Source organism: Prinia subflava, chromosome 3 (assembly GCF_021018805.1).
Source record: "Prinia subflava isolate CZ2003 ecotype Zambia chromosome 3, Cam_Psub_1.2, whole genome shotgun sequence".
NCBI lineage: Eukaryota > Metazoa > Chordata > Aves > Passeriformes > Cisticolidae > Prinia > Prinia subflava.
The window spans coordinates 9704811-9725966 of NC_086249.1; the positions used below are offsets into that span (position 1 = coordinate 9704811).

Genomic DNA, 21156 nt, shown 5'->3' on the forward strand with positions numbered 1-21156 from the left:
GGCTGGGGCAGCTTAGTCAGTTGTGACTCTTCAGCCACAGCCTGGAGCATCCCATGAAATCCTGAGTGAGGCAAGAGGGGCACTAGCCATGACCAGCAATCATGGTGCACAATCACCTTGCCAGTCCTCAGTGCCAAAATCCAGCAGGAAAAGCATCTCCTCTCCTTTGTCAGGGAGCTCGCTGTGGCTATAGCTTGCCCACCCTCCCTCTCTCCCTCCTGCCCTGGAGCAAGCAGCTGGTGGATCCAGGAAACCTCCTACACCTGCCAGACAAGCACAGAGCATGAGCCAGGCCTCCCTTCACTGAGGTTCAGACCTGGAGGTAAGAGCAAATCAGCCTCTAAAGCCTCATTCCCAGTGTGTGTGTGATTTGGCAGGGCTGATGATGGAGCTGTTTTTGACCAGCATCCTGCCAGATTTTGGAGGTATTGCCATTAATGTTAGCACCTGAATTAAGTTTTGCTACAGTAAGCCCATGGATCTGGTACACAGCATAGGGAGGAGAGGAGGGAAAGGAAGATTAAGGTTGCAAATAACCACCTCTTCTCGGGGATGAAGACTTTGGGTTTCTGCTGGCTATCAGTCAGGTATCACATCACTTAAATGGGTAGAAATAGATTTTTAAAATCAGACCTTATTATTTACAAATAAGACCGTCTTGTCCTTCTCTGCTACTTCCAAATAATGATTTTCACCATGTTAAAGGAAAAAGGGAGAACAACATTTTGCTCTAGAATCAGTATGAAATCCAAGCCTTGCAAGTGAATGAATGAGCAGTGCGTTGTGTTATTCCTTTTCCTGTTAGCCTTTGCACAGCAGTCCTAAGGCTGTGATGGCACAGCAATGTGACACACTGACACCAGTGAAGGATTTCAGCAGGAGATGTTTACTGTGAAAAGATGGTTCAAGCTGCAGAGTTTTCTGACAGCAGGCTGGCATTAAAGTTAATCAGAATTTACTTCTGTTGATCTTGATTCTAATCAGAGATAGGCTGGCAGGCATCATGTACATACCTTGAAAAAATCCCCTGCTGCACTGTCAGGGCTGCTGTGTTAAGCTGGTCTTCTAAATACCAAATGAAGCATGTCATGTTTTGTGCATGAGATTAAAACAGAGAGCCTAAATTTATTTTTATATCAGTTTCCTTTATTGAAAATCTCATATCTGAGCTTTTTAAATGGATGTACAAGGCAGCCGTCACTATTTATCTGTAATTGCATTTCTGGGAGGCTGAGCTTCAGCTGGATGACAATAAAACAAGTCACACAAACCTGCAAATTCCGTGGGATAAAATGCTCTTGTAGCTGATTAGCGACCACAGCGTTCCCTAACAGAGCCCACGGAGGTGTTCTAGGTATGAACACTGCAGTGTAGCCTTGATTTTAGCATTCACCCTGAGAAAGAGTGTGGTTGCTCCCCTGCACAGCAGCAGCATCCTGCCAGCTGCCTTCTGTTGTTCATCACAGACCAGCGTGTGCTCTGCTTGCAGAGTGCAGGGATTGCACAGGAAAACCACAAGTGACGCACGTTTCTGCAGCAAATTATTTCACAGATGCTGGATAAGGCTTCTGCTTCACAAGGCATCAGCCTTGCTGACTTTGAGTTTTCTCAACAGGAACACCTGGAAGATATAGACACAACTTTGGCTCTTGCTCTTCAAGCCAGTAGGAAAGGGATTTGTTCAACAGGTGAAAGCCAATCTCCTTGAGAATCCTTATGTCTCAGTAGTATACATTTTTATTAGTGTTGCTGCTAACATGACATAGTGTAGGTATGACTGATCTGCTCATCTGCTGCTAATGCAAGAGAATGTGCTGGGATCAAAGCTTGAGATAAGCTCCTGGTACTTCAATTTCCCTTTAGGACAGGTGGTGTTGAGAACAAGCCAAGGACACAGTTTGAGGGCCTGGCAATGAGACACTTTCTCTTACTCACAGAGCATCAACCACTCCTTTGGACCAGACACCTCTTTAAACTCTGGTAGTGGTGTTTCTCTGGCCTGTCCCTGCCATAATTCTTCATGACTCCATTGACCTTAAAGGTAAAGGATTAGCATAAAAGAAGGAAGAATCACTGTAACATTTTTTCAGGAAGAGAAGGAAGCCCAATAGTCTGAGAGGTCAAGATCACATTTCCTAGGAGCTGCCATAATAGGGATGTTCCTGCTGCTCTGCACCCTGCTTAAAACAGCTTAGACTGCCACTCTTTGTGGTGTCTTTCACCTTTTCATTTTAGGTATGTCAATAAAAATCCACACAAAGTAAATGACTTCGAAAAACTTAAGTTTTTGAAGCAAAACTTAGGTGTTAGTTATTCACTTTGCTGCATGGCCGGTTTCATAAGAATTATACTTTGTGTGGGATAGGAGTCTTCTTGATATAGGGTCCACACAGCCACAAATCAAAACTGTAAGCTTAAAATAGTCTTTAATCATGTCCTGTCTCTCTAAGACTGAGGTTTTTAGCCTCTCCATTTTCTATTCCTGATGAGATAAGCACGTGGGAGCTCATTCAACAGGAAATCTAACATTTTGTTGCATGAAGCCCCTTAATATTTTTTTTTGACCCATTTTCAGTACTAAAGTCTTGATGAGTTTTCAGAGAATGTGGGAGTCTTAGAGATGGGACTTTAGGCATCCAGTTCCACTCCCCAGCATCCCAGTGGAAAATTGCAGCCTCAGTCTTTGGCATTAAAATTAAAATTAAAGTGAGTCTGTTGTTTGGTTACAGCCCAGCCTTCAACCTCTGTCTTCTTTCATGGGTTGTTGTCAGGGGACAGAGGGCTTGGCTTCAGTTTTCCACACCTGTTCTTTTTAGTTTCTGAAGATTCTTTGCTGTGATAGCTCATGGAGAGAGCTCTGCTGAGGATGAGCAGTGAGTGTAGCTGTGGCTGGCTCAAATCAGACCAGGAGAGGGAAGTATCTAGCTAAATTCTGGCCCATAATTAATACATTTGAGGAAATTGTGTTCTGCTCACGAACATTCCTTGAGGAAATAAAGATTAAATTTGTTGAGTAAATTATTCACTGCAAATTATTCACTCAGCTTCACTTGCTGTTCTGAGATTTCTGCAATATCCGAGTGAGTTAGATGGCATAGGGAGACCCATGGCCAAAAAAATCACAGGCTGAAGGCAGGATTCCTTTCGGGTTCAAAATATGTCTTCTTTTAATTAAAAAATAGACAGACTAAGAAATTCTGGGCTTGTTTAGTATTAGAGAAATCAATGTAGAACCCCAAGGTATTTTGGAGTCTCCAGTTAAACTTGGACCAGTTTTGCCTGATGGACAATGAAAAACGAGTTGCTAATATAGAGAAAGTCTCGTTTCATTTGCTTTTTGACAGGTGGCCAGTGTGCTAAACCCTTCCATCTACTTCACACCCCACTTTCTAGTTTTATCAGAATAATCAAGCATTGAAAGGATAAGTTTACACTTGCAGTCTGGTCTGGAAGTGATCTCTCCTCTCAGGGAAGGTAACTGGATGGGGCCCCTGGGGGAATGTGATACTGTGTGGGAGGGAGGCACATAAAGCACTGGAACATCCAGGACCATCCATCACGGTCCATTCATTAAAAGTGAGTGATGATAATAATGAGCTATAAGGGATGTTGCCTTTTATAAATATAATGGCGGTGGGAATCATTCTCATGGGGTCATCTTAATTATATTTAAGTGGATAGCCTTTTTGCCCATACGACTTTCCAGATAAAAGAGTGACATTGCCTGGTTGTTTCAGGGTAGAGGAGTCAGTCCAAGCCCCATAAAAATCACCTGAAAAACTTCTATTGATTTCACTGGGATTTGGATCATATTCAAAGCCCAGCAAGGAAATGGAATAAGTTACATGCAGTCATGTCCAACAGAAAACTAAGTATAATAATTTTTCTTTTAATTTTACACAGGTACTCATTCCCCTTTGAAAAATTAGCTTCAAATACAGAGGATATAAGCCAAGCTTATTATTAATTTTTAATTCAAAAGAGCTCCTTTTGAAACTTAATAGTTAACTAAATTAAATGAAGCTAATGTTATATATGTTTGATTTTCTTCACTTTGTTACTTTTTAAAACTGGTGGGTCAACCTTCCAAGGGCAAGAATATAATCAGGTCAGCCTTCAAGCTGCTATAATTTTTCTGATATGTGGATGAGGAAAGGAAATAGATATGGGTGGGTACTATATCTCTTGAAATAGCCTCTTTCTTCCTGTTTAACAATAAATATTCCACAGAAAGGAAGCTCATATATTACTCTCCAGCTGAGTTCCCATTTTATTAATCATGAAGATTTTAACAGTGGCCTGAGACAGGAAATCACAGTCTAATGATCAGCAGAGTCTGATTTAATCCTCACGTTTAGATAGGATTAAAAAGAAAACCAATATACTGCAATGTAAATCTATGGAGATAAGAATCAAGTTTAATTACTATTAAACATATATACAGCTTTTATAACAACTTATGGCCCCACTGAATTACTGAGGCTGATTAAATATCCATGGTAAAACCTCCTTCTGCTTAGAAACTTAACCTGATGTTTCAGGTGGTGTTTTCAAATATAGGGAAAAATACCGTTGAGTTAACGATTATTATTAATTAATTATTATTAATGCTCTTAATTATCAGGAACTTTGATTGATATATTATTTTCAATAATAAACCCCTCACATTCAACTTTGGTTTTAATTACTGTTGTTCTGATTAAAATGTGAAGTGAAGCATCATGGGCTGAGGTTCAAAACGTAGTGCATGGCAACCCACAAACCTAGAGAGTTTTGGGCTACATTTGGCAGAATTTCGGTACCTTAACTGCAGTTCCTCCTGCCCTTCTTACCAACCCCATCTTATAAGGCCTGGAAAGGAAAACCTCAATATATGTAGAACAATTATTCCAAGTGTATAACAATTATTTCATCATCAGTCAGTCTCAGTCCATCCAGCTGCCCGTCCACCAGAACCCAAAAAACCCTCCAAAACTTCTCTTAAACATTTAAAGAGAAGTCCAAATAGCAAACCAAAATGGGAATTCATCTGATGAGTATGTCTTATCCCTATTTGGAATATTCATATGGTAGAAGAGAAAGAAGAATATTTTTAAAAGAGCTTTCATTTGTATCAAGATTATGAGTTAAGGCTGCTTAAAATACATTTGCTTGGGGAAAAAAAAAAGAGAAAAATAACAAATTTTTAAAACAAACAAAACAAACAAACAAAAACAAAAAAGAAGAAAACCCCATCACCCCAAAGTTTTTTCTTGGCACTTACTTCTGAGCCTTTTTCTTCTTCTTGCAACTTACTAAGATATTTCTTTTACATTTGTAGTAATCTTAAATTAAGATTTAATTGAAGCTGTGTGGGGAGCCTGAAGATCTGGGGTTTGAAACTGAGAATTCGCCTCCATTACTCAGCAAAAAGTTGGGAATATTTATTCGTTTCAAGGTTTGTGGCCTACGATTCACAAGAAATAGGTTTTACTTTGTATGCTCAGGACTTTTGTTTTTTTCTCTAAGATAAAAAAATTCAAACAAAATGAAGCAGGAGTTTAAACTATTTTAATAGTGCTTCTTTCTTTTATCTTTTGCATTTGTTTTCAAGAGGTTGTAGAGGATCTCTGCCATTTCCCTCTGCCTCTTTTTTTAAAGTCTTCTGTAAGACTTGCCTTTCTCCCTGTGAATTTTTCAGCAAATCAAGGAAAATGGAGGATTGAAAAATGCTGTTTCAGGGAGTCTCAGCTCTGTGATGAGTGGCAAAAAAAATATTCCACCATGCAAAAGAAAAAGATGGTTTTAGATAATTCCCTTCTCTACCAAACAGCAACCTTTAATCTCACTGCTTTTATTGCATTGCTGGAGAGCCAAGAGAGGAATGGAGGAGTCAGGGGCCAGTTATGCCCACAATGTAGCTCACATCTGATATCAATAATATCTCTTGGTGCTCTGAATATCAGCACACCTTCTTCACACACAGGTCCCAGCACAGGTGGAAATAAAGGTGCACCTGGTGCCATAAGGCTGAGAGGGAAAAATTGAGAGAGGAAAAGAGAATGATTTTCTCGAGGTTGTCCAAAGTCCTACTGAGGCCTGATGGTGACACAAGCAGCAAAGATTTAAAGCGTTTCTCACTTCGACCCCTGCCCTAATTTTCAACTCATCTCCTTGGTGCACCTCTCTCCTTCTTGTCCCCGTCACTTCCTCCCCTCCTTCCTCACCCCCTCCCCAAAGGAAGGATTCAGTTGACTCCCCCATGCAGCTGTGTGAAGTCACATCCTGACAGAATAGGGAACTGCATAACCAGAGTGCAGGTCCCGAGTGCCCTCCCTTGCACTTAGTTTGGTTACCAGTTCATAGCAGTTGCACACCCAGTGGATTATCACACCCAGAGGGTTAAACATGCTGAAGAGAAAGCCATCTAATGCATCTGATAAGGAGAAAAGCCAAAAGCCAAAGGTAAGGATGTCTCATTTTTGTCATCAATTAATGATAATAGGAGTTCTTAACAATTTTCAATACAAAGGTTTCCTCTTAAAGCCTAACTTCAGGATTTTCTCACGTGCTTACAAGTACCTCAGTGCTATAACTCAGGAATCTGTTTGGATATACTCGCTTTAGAATAGTAAAGATCCCATTCAAGGAATCATCATTGTGAAGCTGCTATAGCTGTGCTAAAGAATTCTGGTGCTGGACTTTGCTGTTTTATGCTCTGCATCAGTCTTTTAGCAGATGGGCACACAAAATCCCCTTTTTCCGTTTCATCTATGATAAACCAGTGATGTCCTAGAAAGGAGTGTGAGAATCAGTGAAGATTTAGAACAGCTATCAAATTTGTTCCTTATTTTAATAAATTTGCTTCTGCATCACCATGACCACAGGAGAAGAGGGTACTTGGCAATCAGTGTTTGTCCTGTTAATTTCTTTGGGAATCATTAAAATATCAGCCTGAAAGAAGTACTTTAAACAAATTGACTATGTGCTACAGTGGACGATTTCCAGCATCTGGAATTGTAAGAAAGGAAGGGAGAGTTTTGCAAGGACATGTCCAATGCTCTAAATTTATTTTCAGTCCCTGGACTGAGTGCAGAATGACCTCTGTGCATTGTATTGTACAAGTATTGTAGAGTATTTTAAGGCTGCAGTGCAAGAGCTACGGCTCAGCCTGAGTACCTCAGTCTCCGTTTCTGCCTCAGTTTATTGGTGCTGAAAATGTAACAAAGAGATTAGAAAAGGCTTGTAGTACTTCTCTGCTCCCAACTGGTGTCTCCCAGTATACAGATCCACCTTCTCATTGTTTGGGAATAGAGCTCCCTTAGTGACCTCTGTGTCCTTAGAGATTACTGCAGCAAGGATGCCCTCTGGTTCTACACAGCATAGGCTTTTGTGGATTGTGCTTGCAATTTTAGACTATGACTCATTAATAGTTAAAACTAATGGCTTTTTCCATTTGAAAGTGATTTTGATGCCATTTTCCCCACATTTTAATTTTTTTTTAAGCATTGCACCAGTTGGTTTGGTATACACTTTTTTTTTTCTCACTAATTATACTGTGTTTTAATGTCAGGGAAGAATTATAATTAATATCTAATTACATTATTGATTAAACAAGAAGTGGCCATGAAAGGCTCTGGGGATAGGCTTTGTTTCTCTGTCTATAAAATATTTCAAAAACCATTTTTGGCCACACTCCAGAACAAGGCTTTCCTTAACAACAGTCTGATTTTTATTTTTAAAGGCCCAGTTTTTGCACGGAACTGTGTAAACTTTCCATGAGAAGAGTGTCTTTGCTGCATGTGCTGCTCACAATCAGGGCAGGGCAGCAGACAGCCCCACGTTGCACAGAACAGGAATCTTGGTTTGTTGTAGCACGTTTTGAAACTTGTCCAAGGGAAGCAACGTAAATACTCAAGTTGCTTAATGCTGAGTTGGGTAAGATGGGACACAGGTCCTCAGCTCTTGGAGAAGTTACAGGATTTCACAAGTGGCCTCTGTAGATGGTGTCCTGGCTGGCCCTGCTCTGTGCTGACAATATTTGGTACCTCCTCATGCTCACACGGCATGACACCATTGCCACTGGGCAGGTCTTGGGCTACCTCACCCTGCCTTTGGGCCACTTAGACATCCCAGTGTCTCCAAGACATCCACACAGACCTGTGAGAGAGCCACAAGGCCTGTTTTAAAATATAAATGTAAAGGTTTGCAGCCTTAGACCCTCAAAGGGGACACCAAAAAGATCTTTTTAGGTAATTGAATCTTAACCATGGTGACTACTTGTCTTTATTACAACTGTATGAATTTCTGTGCCTTAATTAGAGTGTTTCACCAATATTTTCTTTTTTAACCCTTTTGGTTTTATTACTTTCTTATGTGAAGAATACTGGCATGAATTGATGCCTTCTGATGAAGATGAACAAATACCACAGAAGGCTGGTGTTAAAGCCTTTCTCAAGGCAATTTTCTGTCCCTGTATAAAATTCATGGTGGTGGGCAATTCAATGACCAAGAGCAATACATGTTCAGTATCTCACTGTTCACTATGTGCAGTGCATTTACCTTATTTATTATTGTGGTGCTTAAGAGACTTCTGCAGATGTGTTGGATGCTGGATAGACAAAAATCTGTATTAACACTCTCGGTGCACATTATGAAAAAGTTGATCTATGCCACAAAAGAATAGTTTTGTAGGGTTTGTTTTTTTTTTTTTTTCCTGTCATGCAGCAAGATTTCGGTAGTGCTGCCGTCATGCTAATAACTTCTTTGACTGTCTGGCAGCTTTGGTGTATTCATGGATATGCATATAATTACTGAATGTATTTATATAAATAAGCATTCATTTTTAGGCAAAAGACATCTAAACCAGGCTAGGGAGAACTGGGAGAGAAATGAGAGAGAAATGCATTCAAAAGAGATACTGGAAGGATTCTGATCCTTTGCAAATGTTTATCATTGTAGCTGCACATACTGGTGTACATTTATACCTTATATAACAGCTGAGGAAGCTGAATTACAAAGGAAAAGTCCTAAGGGTTAAAAATACCCTCTTTAATGTTGAAGACATTCAAGCAACTGAAGGGCTAAGCTCTCTATTCCAAGCCTATCTAATCTAACCTATCTGTCTATGCAGGACCTTAAATGACTTTCTGTCACAACAGAACCTGTGCATCTCCCATCCCTTCCTTTAGGGAGTCCTTCCCTGCCCTCCTTTCATCTCTGCCAGATGAGACATGGCGTGGTTTACATGGTGTAGCTGCTCAGAGCTGTGGAATTATTTGTGGGCAGGTGAGGTCAGACAAAGTAGGTCTTGCACAAAGCCCTGAGGTCCATGGTCACGCTGATGGCTGGAGTGGCTCACTGCAGGGACAGCTCCTGTGTGGCTCCTGCATTCCTGGAGCACTGCAGAGCAGGAAAGCAACTGGGGAAAGGATGGGTGTCCTAGATGAGTTTCAGCTACGGGGCTGTGCAGTCTGGCCCACCAGCCCTCAGAGAGCTGGGGAGGGGGAGAGCAGTTGACTTAGAGGATGAGGGAAAGAGCCCTGAAATCATCTGGATTTCAGCCTCTTTGAGCCTTATGATGTTACAGATGTCAGTGCATCTGGGTAGTGGAATGAAACAGATTTAGAGTGGCAGCAAGAAAAAGCACTCTAACAAATTATACAGGTTCTAGTCTTCTCTTTTGTACACCCTTCAGGCAACACCATACACATAAAAACCCATTAAAGCACTTCACAGCTATCCTGCATTCCACTTTGCACTGTTTTACACATTTGCCCAGGTGCAAATAAATCTGTAAAACATTCCTGCATTGTCTTGTCCACTTGCCAGCACATGTCATGTGCTGGGCAAAACCTATTCCTCTCTCTCTCTCTTCCCCGTTCCTCCGGACACAGCAAACTTGAGAACTGCCTGATGATTCTTGGCTTTACTTCAACGTGAAGCAAAGACGACTTTGTGCCATTTTTTTCTGGCTTGACTGAAGAAAGTCTTGTGTCATTATTCTACATGACAGTTGATCTATGTTTATGCTAAAGGTTTGAGACGTTTTTGTTTCCTTATTCTGCTTCCAAATGCACTTGGTGTTTTAAACTCAGCGTACTTCTGGTGTGTAAGACAATTCAGGGTCAATGCCTCTACATTTTGTTTAGGCAAAAACACGTCCAAGCTTCTAGTTAAATCAATATTGGCTTACTTAGGTGGTAAACTATTATTTGTTTTCAGGGTTATGAGAAAAGAATGGCAAATCCAACAGGGGGAAACATTTTAATATGTAAATTTATTCCCTAGTACAATTTCATACCAGTAATTTTAGTTTTTATAAGCTTAAAATGAAACTCTGACATTGCAGAAATCAATGCCCATTTTTGCCATAGACTTGGGGCCAGAACTTCACCTTTTTGTATATTCTTCACAGAAGGCCTGATCCTGATTCTGACCTAAATGAATAAATTAGCTGTGATTTCATTGATTTCAGCAGGATTATCTGAGTAAAGTTTATCGCTTGCCTAGGTGTTCGGAGCCTGTAATGCAGACAGATGCTATAAAAAAGTTTTTTGGTGCTGCATTTTTCTCAGACGGTGGCTCGTGCCTCTCCAGTGGGGAATACTTATTAAAGAAAATAGAAAATAGGTACAGCAAACCTAAACACCAAAAATAATTCGAGACATAATTAGATCTTCTGTAGGACAAGATCTGCAGTGAGGAGATTGCTTGGCATTAATGAATATTAACTAGGATTTATCCTTGAGTGGGGAAAGCTGAAGGTTTTAATTTTATTTCAAAGGTAAAGACTGGTAGAGTTTTGAAGTTTTAAATTCTTTTCTTTTCCCCCTGAAATTTCGAGTGCATAATAAATGAGCTGCTGCTAATGTCACAGATGCTAATTTTCACAGCCATGACTGAAGTGGTGTTCGTTTCCATTTGCATTTCATTCTAACAATGATGAGAGGTGATAAGTTGATGATAAGCTGTTTTCACCGTACTGCCCGCTGTGCAAATTTATGCTTATAGGCAAAGATGACACATAGTTCTGTCATTAAAGGGCTTTACTGCATTGCCTCTTGAAGAAAGACTGTTTGTCAAAATCCATTTGAACTCTGGTAAATAAGCAGGAACAGATGACAACATCTGGGAAGCATTTTTAAGAATCTGGTTTATGGTGTAAATACCTGTGGGCTTTTAGCGGGGAGGTTCAGAAAAAGAAATAATGATGCTTGTAAAAATCATGTGTGTGTAGATGGGGAAAGGAGGGATTGCAGGTGACACTTCATAAGGTGTTTTCTGTCTCCCCTAGGCTTCATAAAATACTGGAACAAGGTTAGAGTGAACCTTGGTTTATTTTCCTTGTGTGAGTGGGCGGTTCTACAATCGTATTACTACTCCTCTTACTTCTGCTATTTTTTCATTCTTTATATTATCATCATGCTTCTCAAACATCAGTTAATTATCCTTTATTTTTAAAAGCAGCTTCAGAAAGTTGTGTTTTAACATGTAGGTTAACATATCTCTTCTAGAAAGCTATTGAAATTTGAGGAATTATGTTTTCTCACCAGGGAGTAAAGGTTGTGTTTGTGGGGAAAGAACAGCCACCTCTCACCTTGGCAGGAGGCTGATTAGGATGACTAGAATCCCCAGTTTTCTTCTCACATCAAGGCATAATCTCATAGAGGACTCTCACAAATCTTGGCTAGCTTTTGTTACAAAGAAAAATTATATCCGTGGCCTGTTCCAGTACTGAGGCATTTTGTGTGTTCCCTTGATTAAAGCATCTTTTACATTTTCGTCAACTTTGCACAATACTCTTTTAATTTCTTGTTTCATTCCTGTCTAGGTTTCCTTCACTAGCCAACCTTAAGTCCTTAAGAGCAGAATATTTTAAAACAAATGAGAGCAATCTTCTGAAGGGAATATTTACACATTAATATTCATTTTCTTACAGTAACAAATCCAGGGTTTTGTTTGTTTTCTTAAGCAACTAGGAGTGTTTCAAGAAGTCTGCCTCAACCACCTTATCCAGGCCTTTTTAGAAATCAGACTGTTAGCCACAGCATTTGTAACTGTGCTTCTGATAAACAGTATAGCATAGGTGACATGAAGGTGACATAAATCAGCATTAGTTGCCTCCCAATTCTTTAAGAGTTGTTTAAGAGTAGTTGACTTACTTACTGTGTTTCTAGGAAAACTAAAATACCCCAAAGTAAACCTTGTTCAGGATATCTGTCATTGCTGGGAAAAAAGCAGCAACAATGTATGGGCAGGACTGGCAAAGGATGTGGCCTAGGGTTTCCTGTACTTCAATATTCGTCTAGTAATCTGTGTCACAGCATAAATTCAGACAAAAGCTGTTATAAAGCCATCATTTGGCAGCTGTATAAGCACTTTTTGGGTGGCTGCAAACACTTCAGCCAGAAGAATCAACCCCTTGCTATGTGGGTAGAACCTGCTGGGAGTACCCACTCCTGAGAAGGGGAAAAAGGCTTCTGGGTCTCTGTAATCACAATATCCCTCAAGCTTTCTCTTCTGAAAGGCTGCAACAAAGACAGAAGAGTTACTCCAGTTGTTAGAAACAGTTACACTCTGTTCCACTAATAGGCAGTGTCAGTGGTTTTGCTCAATGTTTGCTGCTTGGCACCAGGCTACAGGTTATATATGCTCTGAATATTTAGTGTATCATATGTCCTTTAAACCACCCTAATGGTAAAGTTTGTTTCATGAATCAGATAGAGGTGTGTTGCATGTGTGTTGTTATTCCACAGGAAGATGAACAACCACTTATCTTTTTCCTAAGTGAAATCTCTTCTGTATTCCAGCTTACTGTTACCCCTGTCACTTTTTAAGAATTTTATTCCACTGACAGTGCACCCAAGAGCATGTTCTTGCTATTGTTCTTCCTAAACTTGAGAGTGAAATTCCAGCCTGGGGAAAAGTTTGGATACTTCTTTAGGGAAGCTGCTTCTTTGACTATGCACAATACATATCTTTCTGCCACTTTTCCTCTCCATACTTTCTTTGGTTTATTCCATGGATACACAGAAATCTGGATAATGACTTCACCTTACAGAGTCCTAAGGCTGCTTAACTGCCAATCATAACATCTTCTGGTCCCTTTCTGGAAAGCTGAAAGTCAAGAGCAAAGGATCTTCTATCTCATACCCGGCACTGAAGCTGACAAATTCTCTCTGGCAAGAAGCTCTAGTGACCTTCTGTTTTGCACTGTTATGTCTTCTGGGTGGAGTTTGAGTCCTTTTCCTACCCATTCATGTCTTCTTCTCTTTTATCATTTTCACAAGAACAACCAGGTAACCAAACACAGCTGAACTTGCCTTCCATGAGGTGCTGAATGGTCACTTCCTTGAGAACTGTAAGAAGTGAGGGTTCCTCTACTTGTCCTTGCTGACCTCATCAGAAGGTGTGGTAGGTTTGCTGCTCTGCCAGGTGTGTTGAAGGACAAGTGGGATGTGAGTCCCTGAGTACTTGAGTACTTCACCTTAGGGCCTTCTGCAGTGTTCCTCATGGCTTCTTCAGGGAGAAGATAAAACCAGAGGAGTTATGCTCAACCAGAAAACACAGTGCAGCTTCATGTCTTCCCTCTACCATTATGTTTGAGACAGAGATGGAGATGTGTCATTGACAGGCTGCAGCCATGAGATAAAGAAATCAGCTTCCCTTAGTGACAGCCCAGCCCAAGCAGATGTGTGAAGAGGAGACAACACAGGGCTGAGACAGCTCAGTGAGCTCACGCGGCTTCTCTGCTTCCTCCACCTGTGCAAAGGGGATGCTGGCTCTGCTGCTCCTGAGCTGTTCCACTTGCCACAGATGTGCTGTTTGGCTCTTACACCTCTCTGCCTCCTCCTTTAAGATCAGATGTAAAGTTCAACAACCCCTTCAAGAAGCTGTAAAGGGAGTGTGGTTCACTGGTGGATAAGCAGCTCAGAACCTGTGGAGAGGATGCATGAAATGACTGATGATGGTAGAGCAGACATTCAGCTCTAACACACGCATGTGGCAGGGCTCTTCTGATGTTGGCTGTTGGCATGTTTACACTCTTTTCTTCCTCTCTTGGTCATGGAGTTTATATTTGCTTGACTAATGTATCTTGGTAATTGTGGTAAAATGTTGGAAAATGTCTTTGTGTTTGCGATTTAAGCCACTATCTGAAGAAATGGGAAGAGGAAACATCTTCCTACCCCTTCGTGACAGCTTAAAATGGCGTAGTTTGCACAGTTCCCTTTGCAGTGGTAGGGCTGATTTCAGTAGGATTTGGAGTGTGTCCTTAAATCTGGGGTTCAAAGAACACCTCAAAGCCCTCGCTGCTGCCACTGCCTCAGTACCAACACCTCCACTATGTGTGGTTCTCGTGGAGGCAGCAGGGGAGAATGCTCAGTCTCCCTCTTCTCACGTGTCAGAATGAAAATGCACTTCAGGCACCTGGAACTCTTGTTTTTCATGAAATGAAGCTGTGGTTTTCCACTGAGCTGTGATCACCACAACCCATGACATAGAGATAATCAAATGGAGAGAGAGGAATTGATGTGCCCTTACGGGTACCCTGGTGAGCTATTGATTGTATTCATTTCTTTTCTGGAGTGACCTGAACAGAATCAGGATGATATCTTCAGATTCCTCGATTTTTTTCCCCCTTGAATTACAATTATAGAGCTTACACTACAAAGCAGACATGGAATGTAATACATTATAACTCGTGCACTAAGGATTCTTAAACACTCCCAAATCATTTGGAAACCCTGAGCTGGCAACCTTCTTTCAGCTTCCACACAAAACCAAAATCTTGCTGAATTTATGAGTTCAAAATTTCAACGAGCGTATTTAAGATTCCCAGTCATAAATTGTGAGAGCATGTCCAGTTTCTGAAGCCTGAGAAGCTGCAATGAAGTGCCACGTGTGCTTTCTTCAGCTGGACAATGAGGATAACTTTGGCCTGTGAATGACAATAAGTTGGAACACAGCCATTTGGCAAGGGAGGACACAAGAAAGAGAAAAAATGGTGACCCTAGTCTACATTTCAAAGGAGTCAAATTGAGCTTAGTATTTTATTTCTTTGTTGGTTTTTTTGCTTTGTTTTCCACTACAGAAATAATTTAAATAAATGGACATATAGATCTGATGAAGCACTCAAATTCACAGTGACTGATGATAGATACTGCACTGAATTTTGCTTCTCTACTGTAGTGCATCTCCATTAAGGCAATTTCAGCTAATCTCACTATGGATTCATTAATCAAGTGTAGTCAGGATGTCTGAAGGGAGATAATGAGGGGGAAAAATTGCCTATTGTTGGGATCTTATTCTTCTGCTAGTTTTTTTGTTTATCATGTTCCATAATATTTGTACCCAAATAAATAAGTTCCAGTTGCAATTAGTTATCATAAGTGATGACTAGGACATCTTTACTTACAAATTCAAAATCATTCCATAAATAGATCAATTAATTTTGTGTTCTCTTTACATCACATGCCTACCCAGTATCAGCAGTGAAATGGAAACAAGGTGGACCGGTGCATTTTAAAATTTCCCCCCTTATCCAAAGATGCAAGCATCCATGGAGATAAAGTCCCTAATCCCACATCTTTTTCTCTAAGCACTAACATCCTGCAGTATCAGCAGTCCTTAGTGTCTTCCAAAATTTCTCCTCTAAAATGCCCAAGAAAAGATTTGTTCATTTTTTACTTACTTTTTCCTCATTTAGGATTACATACTGTATATCTGCCCCACATAAAGCTGTCACTATATTACTTTAAAAAAAAAAATGTTGAGGTTCTAAGAGCCCGGTGGGTTTGGAGCCTGCTGAAGATGGGAATGTTTATAAGCTCTGTGATATTAACTGCAGCACTCAACCTCAGGTGACATAAAGCATGCAAAAAAGAACTTTCTGTCAGTTTTATTATTTCTAAAAAGGTTCCCCTTGAAAGGGAAGAGTGACCTTGCTCTGCTGAGCTGACATATGCCACTGAATTAATGGCTAGGCTTTGCTGTAGGGAAGCTTGCAGAAACATTACAACTCCAGTGGCTGAGTTTGCTGCGAACATTAATCAGGGGAACCAAGATGATGTATCAAAGACTCATTTAAAAGTAATAAAAACTAAGTCTCCTTCTGCCCCCCTCCCCCAAGTTTCTTAGAATTAGCTTATTGTTGGCCATTACCTGTTGTCAAGGGTAAGACTGCAGTAGGGCAGTAAAACTCGTGTAAGGGCTTTCTGAAGTTTGCTTACTCTTCAGAAAATGAACAAACAAGCTTTTGGGATGGTCAGCCTTGACAAGGATTTAGAGGTTATTTTTTTAACCTTGTTTTCATCTGGAAGGTCATTTGAAGGAATACCTTCCACTTGTGGGTGTGCTGGCCAGACGTGGGGGTCCCTGTAAAACTGTAAAACTAAACCTTTGGGGCTGGATTCTTCTCAGCTCCTCTTTGGCCATATGAATTTTTTGTCTTCACTTAAAGCAAACACGCTTGTGAATAATTTCTCTCACACAGAAAACCCAGCAAAACCCTGCAAGGTCAGGACCTAGATAACACACAGCATTATTAAAATCATGCTGTATAAGTATGCAGGGACAGGTCTTTAATTGAAGCTGCTAGGTGATTTGGTTTTAAAATGTGAGAATTCGTCTGTGAACTCAGCTGGTTTGAAGAGGAGGAAGTTTCAGGAGAGGAAAGATGTTGGTATTTAAGGGATTAAAGATCAAAGCCCGCAATGCCTGTGTAGTGTTTAACCAGCCTTTACTCAGGCAGCGCTCCCCTCTACTGCAGTGATGGTTTTGTGGAGGGTGGATTTCAAGGCTCATCCCTCTGTGTTTCTGCCCATGTGGAAATGAAGGGTAAAAAAAGGATAGCAGGGAGGTGGAAGTGCACATCATGCCAAATCCTTAACTGTCATTTTCATAGCTCCTCTGAGTTTGTCACACATCCTTAACCTTCTTTTAAAGTCATTTTCTTTTCATGGTTTTGTGTGCCACTGAAAGTCACTTTTAATTAAATGTCGTATAAATAATAAAGTCTTAATTACACAATTATTGCAAATACCTGTGTGCACACTCCCAGAATTGGACAGACTGCCAGAAGAGCACTTGGAGTGACTTTTCTCACCAGAAACTGAGAGGGCTCTGCAGCAACTGGGCAGGAACGACAGCGCTCAAAATCCAGGGTCAATGTGCATTTGAAGAAAGTGGAGGCAGATCCCTTCCCCCCTTGCAAATTTTGCAACACCCACTTGCACAAAACTTTCTGAGTGTCATGACTGGCCTTTCCTGAACTGCTTCCTTATTTAGTCCCTCACAAAGTTGTTTAATCAACACAGCACATTTTTTCACCAGGCTAAACTGCCTCTTTGCTCGGATGTCCTACAGGGCTGCCCCTTCCAGAGGAAGACTTAGAGAGCTTGCAGACAATCCCACCCTCGTTTACCTGCAGGAACAGCAGCTCTGCCCTTGCTCTCAGCTGCCCCAGCTCCTGCCCAGGGCAAGGTGCCCCTGGAGAGCTCTGGAGCTTGGATTTCTAGTGCTGACCCTAACTGAGTTGTTGGGAGCTACGTGCCTTGTGGCAGCAGGGACTGAGGCTTGAGACACCGGGGCTGGTACCAGTTAGAGGCACTGATAAAACAGCTGCTCAGTGTTTACTTTGGAGAGCCCAGTTTGTTCACCTGGAGGAGTGTTAGGTATGATTAATTCTTTATTTTTTTTTTTTTTTTTAATTCAGCTTTGCTTTTCCAGTCCTTTTCCACTGTTAAAATGAGGGTGTTCCATCTGAGGCTTCATGGAGGCAGTTCTGTTCAAAGCACACTTTGCTCCCCTCTCTCTCCAACCACCAGGCCACGATAACAACCAGTCTTTTATAGAGTCATTTTTAAGCCAGTTAAAAATGCCATTTCGGTAGATTGCTCTATTTGAGTTAGCAGGAACAAGCTGTATCTTTTTTTATTGCTTTTGACTGGTGAAGTGCAAGGTTTAGGCCGTGTTTCATGTGGGCTATAAAGTTATATTAATGTGTTGGTTAGTGGTCAGAAGTTCTGTATGTGTAACTAATGTGTAAATAGGAAAAAATTCCCTGTGGTAGAGAGGTCATGATTTTTTTCTCTTTTCTTGCTTCCCTTGCCCTTTGGAGAGTTTCTGAATCTTTTATGCAAATTCTCATTCTTTATACAGAAGTGAGGATTTTTTTTGGTGGTGTTTGGTTTTTTTTCCACAGAACATCCAAAAAGCTATAAATTGCTATCTTGCCATCTGGGAAAGCAGGAGACAATTCTTTTGATTATGCAAGAAGATAGGCTAGCAGAGGGGAAATATTCATCCCTATTTGGTAACTTTTTCATTCTCAGAGTGGTCTCCTCCTTGTGAAGGGAGTAGAACCATCAGAAATTAGGGCAAATGAATCAAATCCTGATCTCCACTCATCTCCATCAATCAGAGCAGCAAGAACAAGCTGTTCTCTTGAGGGCTGCTGTGTCTGCTTTCAGAAAAGAGGGAAGAAGACAAGTGTCTGTGGCAGGCAGGGAAATTGAGCAACATGCTGAGCTCCCTTTTTATTACTTCCACTGTCCACGTTTGCCCCTATACAGCTTACATGGTTTGGGTAGCCTACGGATGAATGGAAGCTAAAAATTAAAATGCATGGAAGAATTTGAAGAGATTTACTTGTGTGAGAGGATCTGCACAAAGCCTTTGACACATGTGGGACTTAAAAGATATTTTAAATAGGACTTGAAGCAAAATATAACAGGCCAGAATTTCTGACAGCAGGCAACCAGATTGCTGAGCAGTGTGAATTGTCCAAAGAAGAATATGGGATGAATATCTCCCATAATGATTATTTATCAGGATAACTGCAGTCAGTTTGGGCTCAAAGGTTGTTTTTAGACACAAGGAAGCTCTGACTAGTTTGTCACAGACAAGAACTTACTTCTCCTATGACATGTCCTACAAGGGAAGGATGTTTTATTGCAGAAAGACGTGGATTGCAGAACCTGTTGCTGCCTTACTATTTGCATAGCAAACCATATTATTTTCTAGGGAAAATGATAGGCTGTTTACAGACAAACCAGACAATCAACTGTCTAAATTAAAATAAACAATCACATAGCACTTATCTCTTTAAAAGGATTATTAAAATTTCCTGGATTTCAGGGAAAAAATTATATAAGAGAAGATGGAAGAAGGTTTTCAAATACTTAAAAGTATCTGTGATATTTTCTATTATGTTAGTTTGGAATACTGAATGGGAAGAGATGAAAGTTAATGCCTTGATTTACAGAAATTATTTGACTTGTCCTTGTGTGGGAAAACAGTTGTTTCTCCCTATGCTTTGCCTCCATTAGTTTTTACTGAGCAAAATCGTGTTTGCTTAACACTGGGTATCCCTGGGTAGCTCTTGCATGAATTGAGCCAGAAAAACCACTTAACTTTATAGGATGCTGAATCCTGGTATCAAAAGTCAATAGCATATTTTCTCTTAGTAGCTTTGCATTTACTTTAAAAGCTTCCCTTCACCTGGAAATAAGGCCTGTCCATATCTTCACAAAGTAGGTGTTCCCTGACACTAATGCAGTGACTGACACTACTGAAAGTAATAGTCCCATTCCCTTTGCAGCCAGGAGCTCCTAAATCTGCTTTTCGTTATCAGTGTAATGGGGTTGGATACATTTTTAAAAGGTGGTGCCTATTGATTCCTTAATGGAAAAAGTTGGTATGGAGAACTGCTGAAGCAGCCCTATTCAGTGCTCTCCAGTGCAGCAAGACCATTATCTAGAACAGTGGAAATCATCCTGTAACCCTTATTAATATTTAATGAGGATGAAGCAACACTGAAGTACACTACCAAATAGCTCAAGGCTACTGCACATGTAGGATATGAGGTTGTTTTGAGGGTCAAAAAAGAATAACTGATTTCCCTGTGCTCAAGCTGTTTATAAGTAAGACCAACACTAAACAATGTTTTCCCTCTTGTTCCTTTGAAACTATTTCCAGCACATCTGCACTTTAATATACACTTATTCCTACTAGACATATTGAAGTGTTGGAATGCAACAGAAAGGTCGGTGTATGTTTAGAGATTGCTGAGACAATTTTATACTTTCCCTTCCCGGTATTGCTGTGAATCCCAGGCTCCCTTCTCCCTCCCTCTCTGTGCTGCAGGGCACATTTGGCTGGATTGACAAGCTAGTGAAAGGTGTTAATCCTGTCTAATAGAACCATAATCCTCACGGCTGTGTTTTTATATCATACTATTGAGCTAACCTCTTGTCACAGGATGTTCTTCAATTTCTTAATAGCAAAGCTCTTTATGGGAATTTTAGATAAAATTAAATGTACAATTCAGATTGTCATTTTCAATTTCACAATGTAAAAACAAACAAATAAACCACAGTGTTTAGACAACAGAGACTGTACAATCAATTAAGAGGAGAGCTGTGTGATTTTTGTCTTTTTTTTTTCTTCCCCTCAGTGAATAGTAAGCGTCATTATAGTTGTCCAAAAATATTCACAAATCTGGGTCAGTTTCTTCAAATAACCTTTGGCTGGAAATATTTTTCAGGTTAGATGTGCCCAGAAATACAGGGAGCAGTGGGGGGAGGAGGGGGGGGAGGTGGGGAAGGAGGAGGAGGAGAGGATGTTATTATTCTTTTAAGCTGCACTGCTTAGAATCTGGAGCCAAAATACAGGTAGACTTTTCCATCTGACTCTGGTCAGGCTCCCACTGCTATGTCCACATTCATTTTTTGGGGGGAGGTGGCAGAACAGGTTAATAAATAAGTTTGGGAAAAGAGGGAAATACATCCAGGAGGGATTCCTCCTTAACTTGCCTGGAAGCAGGTCCATGCCAGCACTGTGAAGGCAGGCAAAGGCACTGGCTCCCAAACCAGTCCCTTGCTCCTCCTCTCCTATTGCCCAAAGGATGTTCTACCTCTGCTGCTTGTGAGGCTGCCTCAGGACAATTCTTGCACAGTGGAGAGGACAGAACTCTGTAATAGGAAAGCTGGGAGCTCACAAGCCTGTTGAGGTTTGTGTAGTCCCTGGATTGACAGCAAAAGGAGGGAGCTGGCGATGCCAGGTGAAGAGGGCACAGTGGGTGCTTTAGAAACCTAGGGGAGATGAAAATGTGACTCATGTGGCTGGAGGTGGGGGAAGAAAGCAATGGAATAAGGAACTAGTTTGGCTGAAATC

General features: G+C 40.8%; 1 protein-coding gene across 19 annotated transcripts in view; it reads left to right on the forward strand.

The window, feature by feature from the left end:
• SAMSN1 (SAM domain, SH3 domain and nuclear localization signals 1) overlaps positions 1–21156 on the forward strand; it is a 185897-nt gene that overhangs the window by 145435 nt on the left and 19306 nt on the right. Inside the window, exon 1 of one of the 19 annotated variants that reach the window (XM_063393920.1) lies at positions 6272–6444. The exons of 17 other annotated variants lie outside the window; for them this stretch is intronic. In XM_063393920.1, the coding sequence (XP_063249990.1) occupies positions 6388–6444 (57 nt within the window). In that variant the 5' untranslated portion in view covers positions 6272–6387. Of the gene's footprint in view, positions 1–6271; positions 6445–17255; positions 17655–21156 lie in introns of those variants that run through there. One more of the 19 variants, XM_063393921.1, reaches the window with a different exon arrangement.